General features: G+C 36.9%; 1 protein-coding gene across 9 annotated transcripts in view; it reads left to right on the top strand.

Annotated features, from left to right (window-relative positions):
• Positions 1 to 21,600, top strand: part of LOC145996578 (uncharacterized) — a 108,420-nt gene that overhangs the window by 16,778 nt on the left and 70,042 nt on the right. For 8 of the 9 annotated variants that reach the window (XM_083133090.1, XM_083133099.1, XM_083133097.1 and 5 more), the window contains exons 2-3: positions 9,148 to 9,509; positions 11,318 to 12,589. In XM_083133090.1, the coding sequence (XP_082989216.1) occupies positions 9,200 to 9,509; positions 11,318 to 12,589 (1,582 nt within the window). In that variant the 5' untranslated portion in view covers positions 9,148 to 9,199. The remainder of the gene's footprint in view (positions 1 to 9,147; positions 9,510 to 11,317; positions 12,590 to 21,600) is intronic. The other variant, XM_083133094.1, reaches the window with a different exon arrangement.

Raw genomic sequence — 21,600 nt, 5'->3', positions numbered from 1 at the left:
GAATCATGGATATATGCATATGAGCCGGAACGTAAACAGCAGTCGACTGTATGGGTGTTTCAAGATGAACCCAATCCAACAAAAGTTGTTCGCGCTCGAAGCACATCGAAACAAATGGTCGCCTGTTTTTTCGGGAAAACTGGTCATGTGGCAACTGTGCCTTTAGAGCAACGTAGAACGGTCAACTCTGAATGGTACACAACAATTTGTTTGCCAGAGGTCTTAGGTCAAATACGGAAAACAAACAAACGCCGTCGGATCATTCTTCATCAAGACAATGCCAGCTGTCACACATCTCGTCTAACAACCAACTTTATGAACAGTCAAAAAATCGAATTGATGGGTCATCCGCCGAACAATCCTGATTTGGCACCCAATGACTTCTTCTTGTTCCCGAATGTCAAGAATAAATTGCGTGGACAAGGATTTTCGTCGGCGGAAGACGCCGTTGATGCGTTCAAAAACCATATTATGGAGGTGTCTCAAGAAGATTGGAAAAACTGCTTTGACAAATGGTTCGAACGAATGCAAAAGTGTATTGACCATAAAGGAGAATACTTCGAAAAACAATAAAGCAGTTTTCAATGCCAAATTCCTGTTTTTTCATTGTTAGGCTCAAAAGAGTTAAGTTGTTTGCTTGACAGAGAAGAGAGAAGTATATTTATGCATTGAAAAATTAGTCCGCACTCATGGTTCTTGTAAGCAGAGGGTTCCAAACCTCAGTGGAAATATCAACATATAATACCGAGAATGTATAAGGAGACTTATAAATTACAAATTGTATTTCTTAATCAATCACTCTTCACTCTTATCTCATTTAGTCGTAACTTTAAAAATAATCAAATATTTTATTTTAAACTTACTGCATATGACAAAATTCCATAATCCTTCCCTAGCTTGTGAATTGTAATAATTTTCCAAATTCACTGTTTTGCAGTTTGAATTCAAATCATAGAGAATAGAGAAATTAAGTCAATTTCATAGAAGATGATATTGGTACTTAACGAAACCATACGTGGATCTGTATGAGTTTATTATTTCCATTTTGCAAAAACATCGATTTATTTTAGTTTGTAATTGTCAGGGAAAAATGTAAATTTTGTCCTGGAAAACCTGGAAAAGTCAGGGAATTTCATTTCTGCTTGTTTGTAGCCACCCTGCATGATGACTGCCCAGCTCGATCCCCCGATCGATTTTTCTCAATTCATCTTTTTATGTGGAAAATTGTCATTTTTTTAAAAAAAACAATTGAAATTCGATTATCTCGAAAACTACTAATTTTCAGACGGAGTATCATATGGTCAAATTTATTGCAAATTGGTCTCTACTTTAACCCCTTTCAGGGAATACATCTAATTACCAGTCACCCTGTATATATATATATATATATATATATATATATATATATATATATATATATATATATATATATATATATATATAAAATGTGTGTGTGTAAACATATTATTTAAATACATTACACAATCAATTCATCCATCCCATAACAAACCAACAGCAAAAATGACGTAAATTGTCTCTTACATGTGCACGCTCCTTTTCCTCCAAACAATTGTTCATGCAATTAAGACGAAACTGTTTAGCAGTAGCAACAATATGAAGCACTTAGTTGTTCTTACTTCTCTCTGGTAATTTACAATGCATTACAGAAACAAAGGAATTGCAAGCAAAGTGAGCAAGAAAATATTTAGGTTCAAAATTTTGCAAACTGAAAACAATATTGATTTAATGGAGCTCAATAAATTTTATGGGGGCCATGCCATTCTCTTTTACAACTTTTTTCCATTGTGATCGTTCAGTGCCCAGGGCCAACTCCCAATAAAATTTGGAATCTAGGGCGCAATTGCCCCTCTGTGCCCCCTGCAGGTACTCTTGGCTTTTGAAATGCAAGAGAGACGTGAGAAGTAATACCATTTTGAGTGTCATTTTGTCCAGCTACTCTTAACTTCTTCTAATCTTGCTTTCTTTTACTTCAATGTTTGCCCCCTAGAATTGATTACCATCCAAGGTGGGGGGTCAATTTAAAATCATTATTATAATGGGGATGCGGGAATGCGATAATTTCTAATTCAAGTAATTCAAATGATGTATTATCGGGGTAATACGCCCATGGAAAAATACCTTGTTTGTCCCTCCGTGGAAGAAATCTACGGGCGTCCGTGATTAAGGGGGGCAATTCCCCCACCCCCTGTGTGCATGCCTATGCATTATAGATATTTCATCAGTATCTGAACAACTCTAATATCCAGATAACTAACTGACATATATAAATATATTCCAGGTAACAGCTACATTTAATTGAGCTGCATTGCTATTTTGTGGAGAAACATGCCTCGTTTGTGGCACCCCTGGTAAAGAATGCCTCGTTTGCACCACCTCCGAAACATATCCTTTCCTGTGGATGTCCATGGTGTACGAGATAGCAAAATGGCATTAATTACTGTGCAATTACTAAAGAAACAAGGGATCCATATTGCACTACAATGACAAAGCAATAGAGCCAGCAATCAATGGCTCTGTACGTTAACAGCATTGATCAGTATCAGTATGTAGGATCCCACCAGCATGTAATTATTGTTACAAGAACGATAGACATACACTTTCTGTACTTACAATTATTTTTGTCATAATATTTGTTCATAAATTTTAAAATTACAATACATTTAGAACACTCGGATTTACACGTCAGATTCCTCAATATATTTTATGATATTGTAAGAAGTAATTTCCTGCAGAAACGAAAATTTTATTTAGTTAATATAGAATTTCCAAATTTATTTATTTTTCCTACTTTTATGTCGCTTTTCTGCAACTTTCACTTATCGTGACAATGAGGATGAATGGTTTATTTAGTAATGCTCTTATCTAGAGTTGCTTTCTGCCACTTTTGGCTAATTGTGAGAATGAGGAAAAATGATGATGAGTAGTGTGGGGGAATGGAGGGATACCAAACTAGGCATCTTTCCTAGTTTTTGTTTTGAATCCACTTTATGCACAGATGAGCTAATCGAGAGTGGATCCGAACCACTATGTGCCTCTGCTCCGCCGGGTGTCGAACCTGTGGGGGCCTTTGCTTACTAGGTGACAAAATTTCCACTGTGTCTTCATGGAAACATTTCTAACAGGAAAACTTAAGTGAAGCATCGTTCCACCTGTTTCTCATTTATATCATAGAAGTATCCCCCAGCGATCCACAAGGTTCCCCCAACTAACACTCCCTTTAAGGGCTAAGAAGATGAAATTGAAAAATATCACATTTTTATGTTATTTCCTTTGGCACAACATGCACCTCGTTTCATTAATCTTCCATGTGGGCAGCAGGAATATTTCATTAGAAAAGTGATCTTTACAATGCATAGTTATCCTCCAACTACTATTGCTCCTTCTTCCATTATTTAAATCTGTCCCTCACTCTCGAAAACCAAACGATAAAACAGCCATGGACCAGTGATGTATCAACATGGTGGATCGTGTTTTGAGTGCCTCATGGCCTCGCAACTTTGGATGTCTCATTTTTTACCTTAAATTGAACCGACAGAAACTTGAGAATGTGCAGGGGTCATGTTTCTGTGGTGTAGTTTTTTAAATTGTTGTACATAAACTTTTAGTGAAAATGTCAGTTCTAGAAGAATTATATTATCTTAATGATGGATATCTGTCATAATTATCTAGATTTTCAGAAAATTTTGTTATCCATCATGTTTACCATAGTTATCATCCTTGAAATAGTAATATATATTTTTAGTTCGAAATAATGCCTTCATACCAGTCTATTAAAAAATGGGATATTTATTCTCAAGAAAAATATGTTGATGTATTTGGTCTAGGAATTAATTCGTGCGGTTGTTACGCACACATTGAAGCTGTAGTTCAAACACAAAATACATAAATACCTTAAGAAAAATATTGTCCATCGCGAGCCACCACTTTCGCCCATCTGTCAGGCAAGATTCCGTGGGGAAAGAAGTCCTCATCCTTTGAAGCGATCCAGTCAGAGACCCATTTTTCGATATCTTCTGAAGAAGTGAACCGCTGTCCAATCAAATCGTTATTCATGCAATCTAACAAGTAGTAGTCCGAAGGAGCAATGTCTGGTGAATACGGCAGGTGGGGTAAAACTTCCCATCCGACATTTTCTAAATAGGTTTTGACCGGTTTTGCGACATGTGGGCAAGCGTTATAATGTTGAAAAATAAGTATATCATGTCTGTTCTCCCATTCTGGTCGTTTCCTGGCCAGAGCTTGCTTCAAACGCATTAATTGTCGTCGATAACGTTCTCGATTAATAGTTTCACCTGGTTGCAGCAGCTCATAGTACACCACACCTTTCATATCCCTCCATATGCACAGCATAACCTTTGCACAGTGAATATCTCGTTTCGGTTGTGATGGACCTGGTTCACCTGACTTCACCCAGGCCTTTTTTCGTTTCGGGTTCTCGTAATGGATCCACTTCTCATCGCCAGTAACAATGTGATGCAAAAACCCCTTTCTTTTCTGTCTTTGAAGCAGCAAATCGCAAATGGTTTTTCGTCTTTCAACGTCTCTGTCTTTCAATTCATGTTAAACCCAATGTGACATCTTTTGAATCATTCCCATGGCTTTGAGGCGTTTGGAAACTGTTGTTTGATCAACGCCTAATGCTTCTGCAAGTTCTTCCTGCGTTTGACACGAATCCTGATCGAGCAATGCTCTCAATTCTTCGTCTTCAAATTTTTTTGGCTGTCCAGGTCGCTCTTGGTCTTCCAGGCCGAAATCACCACTTCTAAACCGTCCACCCACTTCTGACACGTTCGCTCAGCTAGCGCATGGTCATCATACACTTCCACCAAAATACGACGACTTTCGGTAGCACTTTTCTGCATGTTAAAGTAATGAAGCAGAACACCCCGCAAAAATACTTTATCTGGCATGAACTGCGCCATGTTCAGTTGACTACAAAATGCTGTTTTTGACGCGTCAATCAACTGCCCTATACTACGAACGATGCACGCTGACAGGAGTTTTCAACGCATGTGTGGATACACGGAACTGTGGGACGATACACTCGTTACGCCATCTCTTGTCCAGGCGCACGAATTAATTCCTAGACCAAATAAATATAAACATAAATAATCCAACCAAATTTTATTTGTGTATAGTTGTAATAATTAATTTGAGTAACACCCTAATTGCAATACTCGTATATCAAATTTGAGTTGATTTTCCACTTACATTGATACGTTATTCTCAAACAGTATAGCAAAAAGAAGTAACTGAAGTTACACTGCTATCAAAATTATCGGATGACTAGAATCACAGTAATAAATAACGGAATCTATTTTCCGGTAAGTGCGACTCTCATACTAGAGGTTTCTCTTGAATATCCATGTGGTTGTTATAAGTTTTTTATGCAGATGCAGAAGTAGCGAGTAGCGCACAGGAGTAGTGTAGCGAGCTATTTTGGAAGAGCAGCTGTAGCTGTAGCGAACGTACTTTTATAATGTAGTGTTCTGATCACAGCATATTAGCATGTATTGAATAGTTATTCATACTGTTATACAAGTAGAGCCTTCTTTAGTAAGTCTACACCGGTGCAAGAATTAATTACTTTTAATCCATTCTTATATTAATTAAGAAATTTAATGTTTTTAAGGTCACATTTGAAAATGCGTAGCTTTATTCATGGCTTTTTATTGTAAAAAGAAAGCTGGCATCCGAGAAAAAGAGGCTGGTACCTAAATTATTTTTAATTTTGTCTACTACTGATCAGAATCACTTTTGGTGAAAGTACATTAATCTTGTAATCATTCAGTGATATTCATTATGCTCATGGGCCTCCCCGATGGTGCAGTGGTAGCCTTGTAATCAACACCCGGTGGAAACACATAGTTGTTCGGATTCCACTTTAAACTGTAGGTCCAGTCTCGATTAGCCTTTCTGTGCATAAAGTGGACTTAAAACACGAAATCAATCAATCAATCAAAAAAATCATTATGCTCATAGATAATCTAGCATTTACAAAGCAAAAGCATGGGTAACAGTTCGGATTGTTTAATGATTTTCTGAAAGACTAATTAACGCAGAATAGTGGCAATGATCGTCACACTAAATTTGAACCTTCTTGAAAGTAATTAGTACTGTTTGGATTTCCGTGCAGGTATATATTGTTAAGAAAAAGAAACTAAATTTACCTTACGCAAGCATCCCCGCTTCTAATGGACCAGTCATTCTCCATTCATAGAAGGAAGAGTAAGTATCATAGATTAGTGGGAATTATTGCCGAAGTAAATTAGAAGGTTCCTGAAAGTAATTAGCACAGTTTGCATTCAAAAATGTCCAATTTATAATTTACTCTGATAAGTTTACTTTTCATTTTTCGGAGCAAATTTTCTTTGCAATCGATTCCGCCATGTGTCTGATGACTTCATCAGGCATATACTGACAAAGTCATCGAACAGGTGACGAAATCGATCGCGAAGAAAATTTGAGTGGAAAAATGAAATAATAACTTATCAGAGTAAATTACCTATTTCCACGTAACCACCAAACACATATCTTTAGATACAATGTCCAATTTATAGGCAAAAAGATGTAAGGGGTACCTTGCGCAAATATTCTTGTTTTTCCCTGATGACACACTTGGCAAACTACTACCATTATTCACTTTGTCTCACTTATCACACATAAATCAATCACCTTCTTGGCCATCTGCCATTTGCCATATTTCATCTTTTGATGCCAGGTTAAAGGGGTTAGGATAAATGTAATGTATTTATGCTAAGAGATTTAAACCTGACAAGCCTAAACTAACAACAAACAAATTCTGTGCTTGCGTCGGAAGATGAAACATGGTGTTTGACTGAGAAGTTGTTTGATGTACGTGCAATGAGCCATGACAGTAAATGAATGGCTGGTGGCAAGTAAATAGTTGTGCAGGAGTATATTGAAGTGGGAAAAGCATTCCCAAGAAAACACACAGTAAGTAATGCTAAAACTCTGCAGAATATATTAACAGATATAAATCAAAATTGAACCATGTAAAAATCATGTGGATAGCATGATGAAATTGCAATTACACAAAATGAGTTTTTTTTAGAGCTTGGGAACAAAATATATGTACTGAGGGGCTGAAGCTCATACGAATGGAAAATGTAAAGAAAACACAATTTTAGAAGTAACGTTTAACAAAAATTGAAAGATGCAGTTAATACAATGAATCTTGTCACTAATGTTACATTGTTGAGTATTTGCTACATTGTTATAACTGTAACATCAATGAAACTAAAAGTCTCGGTTATTGTTCACTTCTCAAACACCTTTTTGATGAGGCCAAGCGCTTCAACTTTTGTTGTTGTCTAACCTAACAACGTGAGCAATCCATTGTTATGTCAGAAAATGAAGGATGGTGCTTGATGAAGAAAGCTGTTTGAGAAATGTCTGATGAAGAGAGCCTGTAATCTCCTGAAACGTTACATCAAAAATTGTGTTTATATGCTTGTAAGAACTGTAAGCTACAAGAGAAATAATTTTACAATGGAAACAATATGTTGTTAATGTTCTGTCTTTACCTTATTGATATACAACCTTCGGGATGAAAGGGTGATAAAAATGACTCACAACATTCTCCTTGTCCCACCGATCATTTATTTACAACCTTAGTACCGTTACTATTGGAGCAAACCTTCTGAAGGTGGGCGATGTCTACCCATGCAAGGGCTTACCTACACCAAAGTTAAGCTCACCCCGCTCAAAGTTCAACATCTCCGTCTGCCATGACCCCTCTTCTTCCTCTTTCCTTGCGGAAGCAACAGCCGCTACCTCGCAAGTAAAGAATGCCTTAGCTGGCCTACCTCGCTGGTGGCTATAAACTTTGTGAGGATAACTTTAGTTCTCTCGGCTGAGCCATACAAGTCCTTACAATGTACCTAGGTACAAGAAAAGATGTAATATGTAAACTGTAAACATGGTACATGTCTGTTGTTGTAAAACATATATAATTTTCATAGACAGAAATAGCAAGTATTTTGTAAAAAAAAAAAAGAAGTAAAGTACTTCCCTGTGCTTTGCACCATGCTATGGAGGCATATAGGGGGTGTGGGGTTAGGGCCCCACACTTTCTTGATCTCAGTCGAAGGGGGGTGTTGTGATCAGCACCATGCCCCTGGCCACTTTTATCCCCAAGAGTTTCCTCCAGGTACCCACTTTATATGATGCTGGGTAGGCTTCTAAGTATTTTGTGTAGAATTAAATACAAAATACCTATCATGTTAAACTCCAAATAGTGTCATTATAATTAAGCTGGATATAAACATGGCACCTGATATCTTTTTGCTCAATATACCTTGCTACTTGCAGTTTGGGAAGGAGTAAGTAATTACCACACACTATTCTTCCCGGCCATTATTGAACATTTGCTGTGGAAATGACAGACAATATTACAAGGAGAATACTTGCAGGTTGAGAGAGGCGCATGTGAAATCAAGTTGAAATAAGGAAGCATAGTGAGGAAATTTCCCAATATAAGAGATAAACAATGCATGACCTAAATTGAAGAGCAGGAACAAAACCTTTTGACACAGCATTAGATCGAGAAAACTTCTACGAAACTATTTGCAGTCTTTTGCTACAAGCAGTTCTTTTGATATGGAGCATAGATAGCATTCTATGTATAGAATATAGAAAGGAAAGGTTGATACACATGTAAATCTACATATTCTGTGCTGAAAAAAACACAATCATTTTTATGTTTTTTTTTTTAAATTACAAACCGATTTAATTTTTAAAATATTATGTAAAGAACAAAGAACAAAATCATCAAAAATATATTTTTTTTAAATACCCTCCTCAAAAAAAAGTTTGGGATATTGTTATATTAGGCATGTATATTATGAAATAGGTGATAGGCATGGTGGCATGACGAGAATGTCCACCAGACAGATACCATGTGTTGTTACATTTCAAGACCGTGACTATTACCTATTGTCTAACAAAATAATATATTCCAAACTTTTTGTGAGTAGTGTAAATATCATGATTTTATCCACCCTGGTGAATACATAATCTTTATAAACTATGAAAAAATTTGACATTCTAGTAAGGGGGTTCAAGAATACCTAAGAACCTGATTTTTATTCTTTTTCATTCCAGAATGGAGTGAACTGTAGCTTCTCATAGTGAAACAGGCAAACGATTGGAAAGGATGCAGTCACTGGGTAATACACTGTCTGGGTGTACGAGTCCAGTTGTTCGCTTCTTGTCTGACGAAGAAGGCATTCTGTGTTATAAGTCTGGAGTATACAGAGAGGTTTTGTTCCACAGAAGCGTATTCTATGTGAATGGAATTTTACGTGATAATGAACCTCTGACCAAGTTTCTCGAAGTTGGCACTGCTGTACATTACGATGCCTTAAAGGTAACCTATGACAGTGAAGTCCCTTACAGAGCCACTTTGGTGTGGAGGGGTTTGAAGCCAGTTGAACCAGGTATGCGTCATGCACCGGAAAATTCAGGTAGATAAAATATTATTTTCAATTAGCATTAGACAGGGGTAGACAAATTCAAGGTTCCGGTCACCATGGTGCCAGTTCTAAATTTTTAAAATTATTTTCACTTATAAAAATTTCCATGAATACAGTATGTTTTTTCTTTCTGTATCGCGTATATCATTCAATCAGAATAATAAACGTGCCATTATATACTTTTGCACTGTAGCTAGCCAAATTTTAAAAGCTGCATCAATATGATAGAGTTGGCCATATATTAAATTGTATTGCATATTTGTTCATGCTTTTATGAATCGAGCCTTCTTTAGGAGAGTCACTATGGTGTAAGAATTAATTGCTTTTAATCCAGTCATATATTAACACATTAAAGGTTTTAAGATCATATTTCCATATGTGTAGCTTTATTTCAGTTGGATTCATGGATTTCTTAGCCCGTATTTGAAGAAGAAAAAAAAATCTCCTGAGATAAAGGGGCTAGTGTCGGAACAATTTTCAGTTTTGTCTACCCCTGGCATTGGAAAATGTGTGGTCACCAAAATGAAACTTACTCAGAAAATTGAAATCTTTGTCAGTCAGTGGTTCAGATGTCTTGCTTAAATTTTGTTGCACTTACAGCCAGTCTTATCTGTGCAGAATAGACAGTGGATTTCAAACAGCAGATGAATTTTATTTTGGCTACATTTGTGTACCTATCTTTTTGTTTGATAAATTTCAAGCTTTTTGTACAAAAATTATGTATGTTCAAATTTTCAGTTGCATGACTTTTTGGACACCCTGTACGTTATTTGTAGCAATGATATATAGAGAACTTATACAGTGCCTTTCACGGTCAAATCGTCCACAGAGCAGCAGCAAGCGCACCTGGCAGCGAGAGCTCATCTGCCGGCAAACTTGGTGCAACATCTGCATAACTGGAAATGCTAGCTATGTAATGAAAGAAGATCGTACAATTACATGGACAATTAGAATTAACTTAGAATTAACATGTACGTTGTTTCAAGAGCCATTGCAAATGCTCTCCTCTTGCATACACACATTTACGGTAAATTTTTATCTAATTTTCTCTTCCGAAATTGCTTCAAGTTCTGTCTTGATATTTTCTTTCAATTCTTCTAATGTATGGCTTGGTAGCTCGTCATGCAGATGACTTAAAAAAATATATGTTTCTTGTGCAAGGGGCTGGAGGGATTTTTTAGGATTATGTTCCAATCGTGGTCCAACGTCGTCTAGTTTCTCCTCAGTAAGTACATGTTCTTTCACCCTTCACTTCTTGTCAAGAACAAACCCTGTTTCCATAAATTTGTTCACAAGTTTTCGAACACTGTCTCTGTGTGGAACAGGAACATCTGGGAATTCTGCTGCGAAATGCCTTATAACTTCTTCCCTACAAGAATTCGTAATAACTTATGAGTTGTACATAAAAATTCGTTGTTTTAAATTGTACGGATAGCGTGGCATTATTAGACTGCAGAAAAGCACCAATATCTAATACGTAAAGTAAAAAATAAATAAATCAAAAACACTTGTAAAAACCTTAACACTTCACGAACTCATGCAAACTTGACACCAGCTATCTGGATACTGAAGCACTGACACATCCAATGTCAAGGTCGGCGAACAGCTGTGGATCTAAATGGCGCCAGACCCACTCCCACTTGCCCAGCGAGCTGGCCGCCGCTCCACGGACGACTGTACCGTGAAAGGTACTGTATAAGTTGAACATCAGAAGGAGCATTATTTATGTGTGAGTCAAGGTTGGTAACATGAGTAAACCAGTTTGTAACAGAATAACTCACGGTGCTTTTATTTTGTAGATCCTGTGGTAATAGAAAAACCAGTGGAAGTTAGAGGCTTTTGCAGTCACGTGCAACAGTTCATTTCAGACTCTGAAGGTATACTTACAATTAACACACCAGGTTTTGATTCTAGTTCAGTGGTTTTCAATCGGAACATCCTCTATATCAATGGCACTTGGTGCGACAAGGTGCCTTTGTCCAGTTCTGTAAAGATAGGAGATGCATTGTACTTCGATGCGAAAATGTTGACAAAGTGTCACAGTTCGGGAGCAGAGTATGCAGCCTCCTTGGTGTGGAGTGGTGCAAAACCTGTGTTTCAAAAGGTTTCCCCAGCTTCATTTATAACTATGTTATCTTCTGCAGGAAGTAAAAGTGGCAGTGTGAGCTCTGGAAGTGTGGAATCTCTTTCCACTTACCACAAACAGAATGCATTTTATGGGGAATCTGGGAAAGTGAAAGAAATCTTTAATGCTCATGAAATAATTATTACTAGTACTATTGAAGATCCATCCACAATTGTTCTTTGCAGAAAGAACGTGTTGTATAAAGATTCACAGCTGTGCTCACCTGCTGAGCATATTGGCTCGTTCGTGCGTGTGGGGACGTGCGTCTACTATGACTGCGTGTGGCTGAAAAGGAAGCATTCTAGTGGTGCTAAACTTAAATGTGTTCTGGCTTGGATAGGTAAGAAACCGAAAGGACAATTGGCTCAACGATCCCTCATTCCAGAGCCTGCAATGAAAGGAGCTATACCGTCTGTTGTTCCTAGCAGCTGTAAGGACGAACTTGCGATCTGCACTGCTTACAAAGGCATCGTCACAGAGTTGTACCCTAAATATGGCTTCGTTATTACAGTCAAAGTGGAAGGTCGTTCCGTGAAGGTGTTCGCTTGGACGATGTTTTTCAGCTTAGAAGAGCATGGAGAGAAATTGCAACATGGTTCACTTGTGAAAGATTTTGTTGCAGTCAACGATGAAGTTGAGGTGATAGTTCGGAAAGTTGACACTTCCAAACCTCAGAAGCATCCGTATCTCTGGGAGGCGTGTCATGCATGGAGGGTGGCCCCGAAGGGGAAGAAACTGAGCGAAATTATGAAGGACTTGCAGAAGAGCATGCTGGACATGATGCTCGACTGGGGGAAGGTTGTGGAAGGTGAAATAGTGAAGCTCTCTTTTGACAACGGAGAAATGGCAACCTCCCTGGGATGCTTGGTCCATTTCAAGAGAAGCAACACACAGATGTTTGGGTTAAGTCTGGAAAACGTCAAACTCACCGATGTTCTTCATAAAGGTAAGTAACCTTTTTGCAGTTCTTTTTATTTTCAGATTAGTTCAATAGAGTGTCTAAAGTGAATCAAGTTCAAACAATTTCTTAAATATTCACATAACCAGAATTGCAAATTATTAAGGACAAAACCCAAACTTTACTTACGTTTGGCTTAATTGGTTCTTTCTAAAACTGACATTTTGGGTCTGTCACCAGATCGTTCTTCAGGGTTATCCAAAAAAAGGATTAAAGTCACATGATTAGAAACTACCTAATAGTCACCGGCTGTCTTGTGTTAACAATGTATGTTTTTCTGTACAAAAAAAGACCTGAAAAGAAAAGTGAATCGAACACAGAGAATGGATAGATACGATGGTAATAAAATGGATTGATTTCAGTGGCATGCAGTGACCATTTAGATAGCCGAAGCACTGAATATATAATTTTTAAGTAAACAATTGTAAATCAAGGGACAGGCTTGCCTTGATAAAAATCACAGCTGGTAATAGTTTAATATAAAAGAATAAATATCAAAGATAAAAATCACAACTGATAATAGCTTACATTAAAAGAATAGATATTGAAATAATTGAACCTAATATCAATTTTACTATAAGCAAAAATTTATAGAAAATAACTAGTTTCTGGCTTTCAACTCACCCTTGACACTTCTGTAAGACACCTCTGCAAGATCAACAGAATTGAAATTCCATCCTTCTCTCCTAGGAAGCAAATTTGGTAACCAGATGTGTGTACCCAGTTTTGGTCTAAGAAGTCTTTCGGTCCTTTCCAAACAACAGACAATACCATCAAAACACCGCATTTAGCCCAGCGCTACCAGCTAATCAGTCACATTTGGTATACATATTACACTGAAAATGTGTAGTGAATTTTCTGGTCTCTTGAACCAAGTTCGGTAGTTCTGGTGTTGGCCGTCCATTTTAATTATCTCATTTTTTTCTGAGAAAGAACAGGCAGAAAACGGCTTGGACATAAGCACTTCTATAGTACACATTGTTCTATATTACTAGATACTACCTGGTACCTTCACACACTTTCATATACATTCGGCAAACCAAACCTGTAAACTGAGGAAAACCGAAAACAATATGAGTTGAAACACTCCGATACACTCTCTGTCTCTATATAGAGTAAACTAACTCCCTGTCCGATGCTAGCTTCGTTTGCAGCAGAAATACATGCACACGGCCCATGACCTTGAGGTGTGCGCGCAACTGTCTGCCACTGCTGAACTGGTGCGAGAGGGAGATCGCTTTAGCTCAACCGCAGTGCAGGCCTGCAGGGGCTGTATTTGTTCTATGTGTAGCGAAGAAAAGAAATGGAACGGTTTTATCTAGATATTATTGAATAATCGTGTGATTATAATGATATAATGTATTATTACGTTATTGCATATTGCATTCTGAAGCAATGCTACGCTAGCTTACATTGTATGCAAGCCACTGATTGATTTAATAAAGAAACACATCTTCATTTCCCCAATAAAATTTCCAGCATTCCCACCAATTTTAACTTTGACATCGAATTCAGTTTGACTTCAGAAGAGGAGAGGAGGGAATGGGGCTTCCAACAGGAGAAAAGGCATTCCTACATGAGCCATTTCATATGAAAGTGGACAAACAAGGTTAATTTTATTTTAATTCAAAGCATTACTTATTATATAAAATTAAAGGGGAAACTATGCAGAATTTGGAATTAGTTTCATGGCTTTTAAATAACATAGCTTGAGTTAAAAATGCACAGCATATGATCCATTGATATTATTTATAGGAGAAGTGAGAATTTATGTGAAGTGTTTCCACTTATTTTAATTTCATTATGATATAGTAATATATCAATAGAAGTAATTTATTGGTTCTGTATCTTAAGCTCTGAAGTATCCTACTTCATTTCTGAAATAAACTGCAGTTTGAAGAATCTATTTGTAGTAATTTTGATAGCCTCTGCATTGTTCCGGGCCTCCCCCATGGCGCAGTGGTAGCGTCATTGCCTTGTAATCAAGGGATCCTGGGTTCGATACCCCGTGGAGGCACAAGTGGTTCGGATCCCACTTTAAACTGTAGGTCCAGTCCCGATTAGCCTTACTGTGCATAAAGTGGACTTAAAACACCAACTCAAACTCTGCATTGTTCCAGAATCCGGTACTTTAGTATTATACGGATTACCTCCAAATTGTATTTCTCCAAATACGATTCACACTCATGTAACCTAACCTTACTTAACCGAATGACTCATGTTTGCGAGTGGAATATAATTTAACGTAGACAAATGAGGTAGTCCGTATAATACTAGAGTACCCATAATGCTGCAGATTAAATAATGTGCATGGTGTCACACTCGTCTCAAAATTTGTCATGCCTGTTGCAGGCAAAAACTGTTTACAAAAAAATAATTTTTTTTTTTTAAGAAACGAAAAGCATCTAAATGTCGAATAAAGTATGCTTTGTAAAAAGAAAGTAAAATAAGTAAACAATGAATGCAAATTTGTCTGAATGTCACACCCGTCACAGTGGAATTGTCCATATGCAGAACAAGACCAGTGTTGCAGATAGAGGACAGTGAGATAAGTTGTTAATGCAAGACAGCTGGTTACTATGAGCCAGTTTCTTACCATGTGACTTTTATCATTTCATGTCAACCATTTTCTTTCTGTTTTTACATTTTTCCTTTTTCATGTGATTTTATTGGATAGCCCTGAAGAAGGATCCTGTGACGGACCTGAAACGTCTGAAATGTAGTAAGCCACATGCAAGTAAAGCTTGTCTTGTTTTTAATAACAATCAACTTCTGTTCCACATAGTACAAGCTAGTAGCTGCATTCTTTGCTCTGACATCTGGGTTCACTATTTTGTGTGGTTTGTGTTCTGTCCATGTATGTGTATGTTTGGCTCCTCATATGTTCATCCTTGTTTGAATTAGCCAAAAGTGGCAGAAAAGTTTAAAATATCACTTACCAATCTACCATACTGTTTAACAGACAATATAAGCCAAAATTTGTTTTGAATATCTGTTCTTAAACTGACATTAAACACTTCCTTAACAATGAAACATTAAAATGCTGACCAAGGCAAAATTTCTTGTATAAAAGATGTACACTGAAAAACGTAATGTTTCCACCCTCACAGTAAATAAAGAATTTATTGTTAATCTTCGTCTAAAGACAGTAGCGTGCGGTTAACAATTAGATAGCCGAAGCACTGAATATATAATTTTTAAATAAACTAGTAAATCAAGTTACAGGCTTGCCTTGATAAAAACACCGCATGCCACTGCTTTGCGGCATTTTAGTCTTCCATGGGCTCCGCAAAATTATGCAAATTTTTTATACAAGAAATTTTGCCTTCGTCAGCATTTTAATGTTTTGTTAACATGGGAACGAGGACAAGACTTTTTTTATTTGAAAATTGTAATTTCAGTTTGTTTTTATATTCTTTTATATATTTTTCATACTTTTATAGTTTATATCCGAGGGTCATTCCATGCCAAATGAACCAATTTTAAAATAATTGGTTGTATGACCATTTTAGAAAAATTTCGTTTTTAGTACATACGTTTGTTCATGTTTCTAGGTATGAAAACCTAGAACAAAAAAATATATTGTATTTAGTTCTACTGTGGCAGTCATTTTTCCAACATGGTGCATGGCTTTCTTAGCTCATTTAGCACTTTTCTGAAACCTTAATATCTCAAAAACCATTAGAGCTAGAGACTTGAAACAAAATTCATTTTGTAGCTAATGAAGTATACTTTCTATGATATTCAAGTATGTTTTGCTTAAAATTGCATTGTAAGTACGAAAATTATGGTGGAAATTGTGGTAACGATAGTTAAAAAATTGGATTTTTAAACCCGATTTTTTTCAATGAAGAGGTTTAGTCTAAGGCTTGATTTTTTTCATGTGTAGACCTGTGTGCATGGTGTCTGTAAATAAAATATCAGTGCATAGAAATTTCACTCTTTTTTTACAGCATGGGCTCAAACATGGCCGTTCATTGAATTTGGACAGTTTTCGGGGTTAAATATCTCAGATGGATCCTCTTGAAAAATTCTGAAATTTAGCATAAAGGAAGCCCTGCATGAACGTAACTCACAGTAAAAATCTCAACTTTTAGATACAACTCGTTTTGGTCAGTACGAGGTAACGTATGTCACTAATTTCTGACGTTGCAAAGTAAGGTTAAACTAATCTCATACTTACAATAATGAAGTCTTTTCTTTCTCTTCTTTAAATTTTGGTTAAATAAAGCCTCCGAAAATATTGTTAATAATGTTTTAATACTTGACTTACAAGAAATTGAAATTACAGGGTATGACAATTGAAAATCTGCAAAATCTCATTGCAAAAGGTTTGATTTATTAGGTACTCACGACCAGTTGGTATTGTCAGCTCCAAAACTGAGCTTCACCCACATTTTTTAAATGTAGCAGTACATGCAGCTTAAGATAGGCAATGGCATGCCCAGGAATTTCGAATGGGAGGTGATGGGGTTACATATACTTTTTAAGAATGAAGCCCTGTTTTTGCCACATTATCCTGCCTTTGGCGTAATTGTTTATGGAATACTAGGCTAAAGGTATTGGATTATAACCCCCAACCAACCCCTCCTTGGGCACTCCACTGAAAGTTGACTCAAGAAAAGACATTCGTTGAAGTAGATGTGAGTTATGCATAGCAGAAGATTCAGAGACATGTTTTGATAGGATGTGAGGCAAGCCTGAAACTGATCTGTGCAAGGACACAATCTCTGCTGTCATTCTTCCTTTGCCTAATGTGCTGAGAGTAGTGACTTGTGAAAGATCGTTATCTGTGACTGGAAATGGAGTGTTCTGTAGAATTTTTAACTGGAGAGGACTGCCACAAATACACTTTTGGTAAGGTTCCCAAACACCTAATTAATCTTAACGAACTCAGTGAAAATGATAAAACACTTCTTAGGTCAAGACTACAGGTGGAGACAATATGCAAATACCATTGAAAATAGATTTTTATATGGTAAAGTATGTTGTGCTTACCACTTAAAGAAAAAGTTAAGTAAGGACATTTTTAAAATCAATTTGCAAACTATGGTAAGGCAAAAAAATGTCAGGTAAGCCTTATACCAGTTAAATCAATATGCCTGACATGTTGGAGTAAAATTTTCATATCTGAAGAAAGTGACTCACTTAAATGCCAGAATGAAAAGTCATTGTGCCAACACAAGAAAAACTAAAGGAAATGCATGAAGTCTGTTCTGTTCTTGATGTGTCTCCTGTTTCAAAACTGAGGTGACTGATTGCAGAAAAAACAATAAAGTGTTCTTGCTCGAAAAACTATTCACATCATACAAGGAGTGCAAAGGAAACTGGAAAGTTGCTTTTCACAAAGTATTAGAACTGAAGTAAAGGAAAGCAAGTGTGATAATCCTTTCCATGGCCAGTACAATAATAAAATTGAAATTATAAGAAGAAAAATGTAAATTAGCAAAAACTAATGTTGAAAAGGTCAGAATCATCAGTTTGATTGCTACCACTTGGTCAAGAAAAAATATATGTGATGAATTGCAAGTTTCTGATAATTTACTTAGGAACTTAGTGAAAGAACAAAGAATTCTGCCTGATTTAACAAGGAGAATGAATAGGAAACAGGAGCTGACAACACCAACTGGCCATTGGTACCTAATAAATCAAACCTTTTACAATGAGATTTTGCAGATTTTCAATTGTCATACCCTGTAATTTCAATTTCTTGTAAGTCAAGTATTAAAACATTATTTACAATATTTTCGGAGGCTTTATTTAACCCAAATTTAAAGAAGAGAAAGAAAAGACTTCATTATTCTAAGTATGGAATGTAGTTTAACCTTACTTTGCAATGTCAGAAATTAGGTGACATACATTACCTCATATTGACCAAAACGAGTTGAATCTAAAAGTTGAGATTTTTACTGTGAGTTAGGGTCATGCAGGGCTTCCTTTATGCCAAATTTCAGAATTTTTCAAGAGGACCCATCTGAGATATTTAACCCCGAAAACTGTCCAAATTCAATAAACGGCCATGTTTGAACCCATGCTGTAAAAAAGGGTTGAAATTCTAAGCACCGATATTTTATTTACAGACACCCTACAGGTAGGTTTACACATGAAAGAAAAATCAAGCCTTAGACTAAACCCCTTCATTGAAAAAATCGGGCTTAAAAATCCAATTTCTTAACTATCGTTTCCACAATTTCCACCATAATTTTCGTACTTACAATGCAATTTTAAGCAAAACATACTTTAATATCATAGAAAGTATACTTCATTATCTACAAAATGAATTTTGTTTCAAGTCTCTAGCTCTAATGATTTTTGAGATATTAAGGTTTCTGAAAAGTGCTAAATGAGCAAAGAAAGCCATGCACCATGTTGGAAGAATGGCTGCCCCAGTAGAACTAAATACAATATATTTTTTTGAACATTGGTTTTCGTATCTAGAAACATGTACAAACGTATGTACTAAAAATGAAATTTTTCTAAAATGGTCGTGCAACCACCATTGGATTGGATCATTTGGCATGGAATGACCCCCGAGTAAATACTGCTGCATGGTGTTTTCTTTTCTAATTAGTACTGTGTAAATATATATATTTATTTATTTATTTATTTATTTATTTACTCAGAGTTTCAGAATACATATAATAATAATAAATATTACACTTTCTTACGAAGTTACACTTAAGGAATTTACAAATTCGACTTTTGTAAAATTCAAGTTACATAAAGGTTTATGGAACACATTACTTACGTAACTCCGGTGGGGTTACTGTAGTTTTAAAAGTTAGTTTTATGTCCATAATATGCTCAGATAGGCTTATCGGAACTATGCCTACTGTTTAAAGTGGGGTATAAACGTATGTCCAATGTGCTGCCATTGGGAATCAAACCCAGGTTCTCTTGATTGTAAGATGGTTACAAGGATGAGTGCTGATCAGATGAAATTGATGAAGGGACACTGAAATTGATGAAGGGACAATCACAAGAACACCCATCCCCATGCCAGGAATCTAACTGGAAAACTTGGGCGGTGATTTCAAAAGTTGACCACTTAGTGTACAGTGGTGGAAAAAAGTTCTTCCCCATAAGACTTTAATGGCAGTAAATAATGCCGGAAGGGTAGGCAACACACATTGCATCATTAGGTGATCGGGTGATTCTGTCTGTCTCAAGAGCAACTCGTCTTTCGTGCAAAAGCCAACAGGCACAGGAAATGTAGGAAAGTCACGTGACTTGTCAGGTGGAATGTTGTTCGTCAGAAAATCGCCTGTTCTCAACCCAGGTCGCAGAACCCACAAGAGCTACCTGTTATATCTCCGAAAATGATTCCCCTAAAAACGTTGAACCAAACGCTAAAACAATTCTTGCCTTAATTACTGTATGTGCCGCAGTAGCACAGTCGTTAGGGCGTTTTATTACCATGCGAGAGATCTGGGTTCGATCCTCGACGGGGGATAATCGGGATTTTGTCCACCTGTTCAAGCTGCTTCGGTGCCCACCCAGCGTCGTATAAAGTCGGTACCTGGAGGAAACTCTGGGGAAGGGGGGGGGGGTATGGCGGCCAGGGGCGTGGTGCTGATCACATCATTCCCACCTTCCGCCTGATGAAGAAAGCGTGGGGCCCTAACTCCACTAACTCCACACCCCCTATACACCTTCATGGCTTGGTGCAAAGCACAAGGTAGGACTTTGCATTTTAATTTACTATACATCCCGATTTTGTCGTAACAAAACTTCCCAATCTCTACGTGGGCTTTCTTCCAAGTTCCGTAGGGATGTGAATAGGCTCCAATATTTCTTGACACAATTCATACATGTTATATTTCCTTATAAGAACAACAGCCGATATATTTTGTGTGCGTGTGTGTAGGGGAAGGGGGTATAATCCAAACATGTGAAGTGATCCTTTTCCCACTACCCACTCCATTCTCGGAAATAAATCGCAATTCCACACACTGAAAATGAAGCACTTTCTACGTCTTAGCATGCAAATATCTACATAGTAGCAAAGTAATGTGTGGAAAGAGAAAAATTAACGATTTGTAACGGCACTCTGGAAATTTTTTAGTTTATTTTTTTTTCAATTTGAACTGACATTCATAACATTCATTAACAATCCCAATATTGACAAAAGAATGTCTTAGTCGTTCTGCTACTTTCAATTCTTCATTATCGTAGTCACCGTAATTCTCTCTCTCTCTCTCTCTCTCTCTCTCTCTCTCTCTCTCATCCTTCCCGATGGCGCTGTAGTAGAGGAGTCGCCTTGTAATCAAGGAGTCCCCGGTTCGATACCCGGTGGAGACACAGTGGTTAGGATTCCAATTTAAACTATAGACGCAGTCTCGATTAGCCTTTGTGTGCATAAAGTGGACTTAAAATACCAAATGAAAATAAAAATTAAAATCACCGTAACTCTCTACAAAGCCAGAGGATCCATTTTTGAAACCTGTTGAGGTTTAGATGTAGCATTGCATTTGTATCATTACTAGGGACACTGAAATTTCGCGAACGCTTTAAACGCGAAATTATTTTCAAGTTTGTATAATTTTGTTTCGAGAGAAGTGGATAGGAGTTATGACCATGTTCGGCTCCAATTTATTCACGAAGTTCTGCGAAATACAAATCAAAATGCGAAATGAAACGAAAAGTGTCGAAGTTCACGAAATAACACCGAAATTCAGTTGTCAAAACAAAAAAAACACATTAATTTATCTTCTTTCATAACATTGGACTGTTATTTTGCTCGTGAAAGTTCAACATTTCATTACAAGTGACAATGACTGTGTAAAGTAGTTTTACATCATCAGAAGCGCAATGCCGCACAGTGCAAACGGTGTCAGTGATAAGTATTTAGCCGCTTTCTTCTCCGTTCGTTCCTTTCTCCATTCCTGCAACTCAGGCTATCTCGCTCCAACGTAATGCGTAAATACGTTGATGTCATGCAGAAAATATGGAAATTAGTTTTCTGCTGTTAATGTTATGTTTTTGTAGCTAAAACGCAA

Source organism: Lepisma saccharinum, chromosome 12, assembly GCF_977018435.1.
Source record: "Lepisma saccharinum chromosome 12, izLepSacc3.1, whole genome shotgun sequence".
NCBI classification, from domain to species: Eukaryota; Metazoa; Arthropoda; class Insecta; order Zygentoma; family Lepismatidae; genus Lepisma; species Lepisma saccharinum.
The sequence above is the reverse complement of the archived record's forward strand: the minus strand, read 5'-3'. Positions and strand labels throughout refer to the sequence as shown.